This window comes from Lathyrus oleraceus, chromosome 3 (assembly GCF_024323335.1).
Source record: "Lathyrus oleraceus cultivar Zhongwan6 chromosome 3, CAAS_Psat_ZW6_1.0, whole genome shotgun sequence".
NCBI lineage: Eukaryota > Viridiplantae > Streptophyta > Magnoliopsida > Fabales > Fabaceae > Lathyrus > Lathyrus oleraceus.
The window spans coordinates 308,262,963-308,268,810 of record NC_066581.1 but is presented as its reverse complement, the minus strand read 5'-3'; the positions used below and the strand labels follow the sequence as shown (position 1 = coordinate 308,268,810).

General features: G+C 32.1%; 1 protein-coding gene across 1 annotated transcript; it reads left to right on the top strand.

The window, feature by feature from the left end:
• The first annotated feature begins 3,697 nt into the window (after nt 1-3,697).
• LOC127127312 (RING-H2 finger protein ATL74) lies at nt 3,698-5,004 on the top strand. Its single transcript, XM_051056462.1, has one exon. The coding sequence runs from the start codon at nt 4,284-4,286 to the stop codon at nt 4,833-4,835; it is 552 nt and encodes a 183-aa protein (XP_050912419.1). The 5' UTR covers nt 3,698-4,283; the 3' UTR covers nt 4,836-5,004.
• The last annotated feature ends 844 nt before the right edge of the window (nt 5,005-5,848 follow it).

Here is a 5,848-nt window from a genome sequence, read left to right as displayed (position 1 = left end):
AGATCCTAGTGGGTTCTGGCCTTAAGTTTACCTTGCAAGCTTTTTTATTTTGCATAGAGAGCCCAATGGGTTTCTGCCTTGAGGACATGTTGAATTTTTATTTTTTTATACAGAGAGTCTAGTGGGTTACGACCTTGAGAACTTGAAGATATTGTTGATTATTGTGCTTAATGATTTGATCATTATAATTTACCATCCACAATTTTTCTAAGTTGAGCTTCAAGAGATTTTTTCTTGTCATTTTCCTATGAAACAACAATATAGAGTTACTTTTGTGATTTTATCATCTGCTTTGAAATTTTTTCCCAAGCCTTTACATTAGGTATTCCTCTCCCTTTCTTTGTTCCACCCAACTCAAAAAAAATTCTTCTAGGAGAAATAATGAATGCAAAAGCTAAAACATATCCATCTTCATGAGCTTCATCTTCATCATCATTGTCTGCATTAAGTGGTCTCCCAACAATGTCATTCATAATTTCACCCTTGTATAAATTGGTGTGACCGTCGCATGTATATGTTTAATTTTTTCCAATATGCAAAGTGATTGTGTCAATGTTATCATGCATTGAGCTTAGATCTCCATGTGTGTAAGGCATACATCATTGTCGTAATGTAATAGTTGTCGATGTGCGTGTAGGTATTATCGTCATCACTGTATGAATCTAGATTATTTCTATAATGCTAAATCTGGATCTCCAGGTGCAATCTATCTCTTCCGATGTTTACATTTCTGTCTAGTGGACCACCTTGAACAACTCGTCAATTCTAAGAGAGGAGGGGGGGGGGATGAATTGTGTGGGTTTGAAGAGTGAAAGTTTAAAATAAATTGTTTTCAATTTTAGAGTTTAATTTTTTTTAAGAAAACGTTTGAATAATAGCACCTGAAAGAAAACCCGTGGAAAAAAAGAAAAAGAGATGACACCCAAATTTATAGAGGTTCAGTCTAAATGAAGTGACATAGTCCTCTTCCCCAAGATTTGATCTTGAGAGTATCTAATAATACTTATGATCTTTTAGTAGGTTAAGCTCATGAACCCCCTTATACAAGGAAAATGAGGTTTCAAGTTAACTTCCAACCAAACAGTGAATAATGGACTGAAGCGGTCAGTCTTCCTTCTAAACATGAACAAAACTTCGACCAGTTAGTCCCTAAGTTAAACCGAGCTTTTATATAGAATTATCTTGAATCAATGTGGAGTTTTGAACAAGATATCCTTTAAACTAAATTGGGGTTTTATAAGGGCTGACCACAGACCGAGATTTTACACGAGGATGATATCAAACCAAGTAGAGATCTTACACTGGGATGAGGTCACGAACCGAAGAGATGGTTTTTCACTGGTTATCTTCAAGAACCCAGAAAAAGATCTTTTCTTTAAGTAACTTAGCTCACAAACCAAATGGCAACTTAATACTAAATCTCCCAAATAAAGATTTTAACGGGTTTAACTTTGAACCCAAACAAACACTTTTTAAGAAGAGATATTCACCAAATAGAAAAAAGCTATAGGTGAATTTACAAATATACCTCTTTCCATAACAAGTTTCCTCGCATAAACATAAGGGCTTTCTCAAAGTGTTGTGGCTAGATTAAAGTTAGAGAAAGTAGAAAAATATTTTTAGCGAGAGAGTGAGGAGAGTGAGATAGCTCACGATTCTGGATGTGAGAAAATGAAGGGAGATGCCTTTATTTATAGGTCAAAGGCTGGTATGAAAAAGGAAAAAATCCATGTGCAAAATTAATGGCCCAACCGATTGGATGGCCTAAATAATCGACCATAATTGCCCATTTTGGAAAGTTTTGATAGAGGGTCGTTACCAAGGCATTGTCCTAATCGATTATGGACACAATTTTACCTTACCCGACGATTGGGAATATATTCTAATCAATTGGCTATTTCAAAATCCATATCAAATCTATTCTGACAGTTCCTGATTTATCTGACTAGGCTCTAAAACATTTCTATTTTATTTTATTTGAGAAATAGAGGCTTTTAAAAAGGTTTTAGTGAGTGTGTGATTCAACCATGTTACTTTACGAAAACTCTATTATATTTTTATAAAACACTGATCACTCAGACACAATCAGAAGGGCTTTCACCATTTCTCTCTTTCACACTTTGAAGTTGCAAGACTTTGCTAAATACACCAATCATATAAGCATTTGCTTGAATCTTTTTGGAGATGAGGCTTGAGATATCTTCAATTTGGATGACAACAATGGTGGTGATTAAACCCTAACTCTTCGACTTTATTTGGAGGAAGAGCTTGAACAAACTTTCTTGTGCATCTTTGACCGCTTAAAATACTTGTTTGTCTTTATACTCTAAGGTCACATTGAATCTATATAAGTTTTCACCAAAGGTTGCATCATCCTCGCAGGTTGTCATCATTAAAACCAAATTATGATATGCATGACTTGCTTCAACCTGGAATACTTCTTTATTAAACATGCAAGCATATAGTTCCACCATTCATTTTGTAACCTAAGGGTGGTTGTTGTCACCACTTTCTTTAATGTTCCTTATCGTACTTGTCTTCGGGCCATCAATTGTGGTAGATTTAAAGAAAATAAAACCTAAGGGTCGAGTCAGGTTTACTATGTCTCATGGTGGAACCCAAATATTCACGCAAGAACATTAATGGATAACTCATATGATGTTGGTCAGAAAGAGTCACAATTGAGTTGTTTTTGTGTAAGAATTGAGTCCACCTTTTTGTTACTTAGATCCTTGTTTTATACTCTCTTTTCCCCCTTAGGTCCAAGACAAAAGTCTGAATGTTATCAAATACCATGATTAACATTCATGGTCATTGAACTCTACCATAAATGATGTTTAATCCGTTCGACAGACTATTATTGATAGTAAGGACCTATCTACCCATGTCTTGCCCCCTCTCAATTCTGAGCTCGAAAATAGGCTCATAATAGTAGTTCGACCTAGTCAGGCGGACTATCCTGACATCGGATTCGACCATTAAATCAATCCATTATAATCACTTGGAAAATACATAAACAATATTTAAAAATCAATTTTAAGAATTGGAAAAGAAAAATCAAAATAGTCTTTAAAAATCACAAATCAATAGATCTCCATTAAACTTGAACACTAACTCATTTAATATGCTAAAACCCGAGAGAACGCAAGCAAATCAATTCAAGAAAATATTTTCTATTGATCTTGTAGAGTATTTTCTTTTATTAGAATAACTTCACTATTTTAAGATTATATTGAATTTAACTCAACCTATACTATACTACTACTGTTTTAATTTTATTGTTAGATCGCCACCATTTAAAAGCATTAACTGCATGGCGGACAAAACAGAACAATGTGATTACAAACAAATAAATGAGTTGGTGTTCAAGCAAAGGATTCTCTCCCGTTATATTTGGTAGTAATTGGTACTAAACCTGTTTATTAAAGTTTTATTACAATTTATTTAAATTATAATTAGGTAAGCAAACCATGTGAAGACACTGTTTATTTTAACTAGTTATAGATTCACTTTGCATCTTCATTTTATTTATACATAATAACTTAGATAATTGATTAGTTGAGTTTTAACTTTATCCCTTTTAAGGCCAACAACTAAACAACCCCAATTGCTATAAATTCTACTTCAAGGCACTAATCTAAATCTCACTAACCTCTCTTGTGACTATGCAGAATAACATCAATTATTTTCATTTATGAATCCAAGGTAAACAATTTCATTAACTCTATGTTCTCCAATCATTTTCAATTGCATTATTTTTAAAGTTTTGTTTTTATATCATTAATTAATGTACCAGCCAGGACCATTCTGAATAATCAAACAAGCTGCAGAAAACGGTCCCCAATTTGGATTAGTGCTACCCTCCAAAAACAAGCTTAATACTTTCATTTTCCTCCGTTCACCAAAGATAACACTTATACATCTACGTGTTTAGGATTGAGTTCGAATATGAGATTTCTGATTAAATTGAAAGATTTTTGTACCATCTCAATTCTATGTGAAAACTTTCAAAATCGTACAGCTTTTTCAAATAATTTTTTTATATTATGAATAATTCTAAAAAAAAATTAATACATGAGTTGTTCCATCCTAATCAAACGGTGTAGATTGTTTCACTGACTGTTTCTATAACTTCACCCACTACCATAAATTTCTACTACTATACAAAATTGAAAACCACTACCACCACAAAAACACACACTACCCCATCAAATTCTCTAGCATTAAGAAAAAATCCAACAATTTTTTCACCCTAAAGCTTCAAGATTTTCACAATCGGAATCATGAAACGCCGATTTCTCGACACTGAGATGAGTATTCCACCATCATACGTAAACAACACAAACGACTCATTCATTAACGCAGAGAATTTCGATACAAACATGGTGATTATACTAGCTGCACTATTATGCGCATTAATATGCGCTTTGGGGTTGAACACCATAGCTCGATGCGCCATGCGATGCAGTAGAAGATTCTCAGAAGAAACACCGGCACAAACGACAGCGAGGTTGAACAAAACAGGACTAAAAAAGCGTGAGCTGAGTCAAATTCCGGTGGCGGTTTACGGTAGCGGACAGAATATTCCGGCGACGGAGTGTTCCATTTGTCTCGGAGAATTCGAGAAAGAAGACAAAGTTCGAATGCTGCCAAAGTGTAATCACGGGTTTCATGTTAGGTGTATTGACACGTGGTTGGTGTCGCATTCTTCTTGTCCTAATTGTCGAAATTCACTTCTTGAGAAAGATTCCAAGACTGTTTCTTCATATATTGAGGCTGCCGGAGATGGGTTGCCGGAAAATGGTACGGTGGTTGTTGAGATGGAGAGAAGTTAAATTGAAAAAAAAAATGTGAAAGGAGATGAGGTTTTGGTGTATGGTAGTTGTGAAATTTAATGTTAGTAGTTAGTAGTACTAATCAGTTAGTTCATGAATATTATTATGTGACCAACCTTGTGTTTGTGTTGCACACATTACTAACTACATCTATCATTTTATTTCTTAATTAGTTCAATAATTTTAACCATCAATTTTTTAAAAAATTAACTTTATATCTCTTGATATTGATATACTAATATTTAGAAATAGATCTTTTAGTGTTTTTTTTAAGAATCTTCTTTGTTGATTTAATGAGGTTAAGAGCTATGGTTGATAAAATATTTTTACATTTTATTATATAGATGTTTGTTTTAATACTATTTTTTACCAATGTTTGTTTGTATATGTTAGAAAGCAGTATTAGGACAAAATAGCTTTACATAACAATATGAATATTTAAAATAAAGTAAAAAGCCATGTTATTGTCCTTAAGAAAAAGTGAATATTGAATCAATGTATGTCGGAGTGTACGAGGAATTCCCGTGAGCATCATGTACCAATTTTTTTAAACCACACCATGTTTTCTTCAAATTCTACTATCATAGTTAGAAATTTTAAATTATTGGAGATATAATTTATAAATTTGTAGTATAATATAATTATTATTTTTAAAATATAAATATATGTTTTATTTATTTTTAATGAAATTTATCTTTAAAAGATATTTGATATTCTTTTTATAAAAATTTATCTATGTAATTTTCTAAATCTTGACATCTTAATGTTAAAATAACTTATATTTTTTAAAAATTTAGTAAAAAATTATTTTAAAATTAAGTACAAAACTAATTTAACTATACTTTTGCCTAATATATTTTGATTTTGAAATTGACATTCAAAATAAAAACTCATAATCATCTTGAACAGGATCCTAAACAATTATTCATATATAATTTCTAATAATATACTCATGACTATAATACTCTTTCAATTAATTGATGAACTATACTATTTTAGATAAATATTTTATT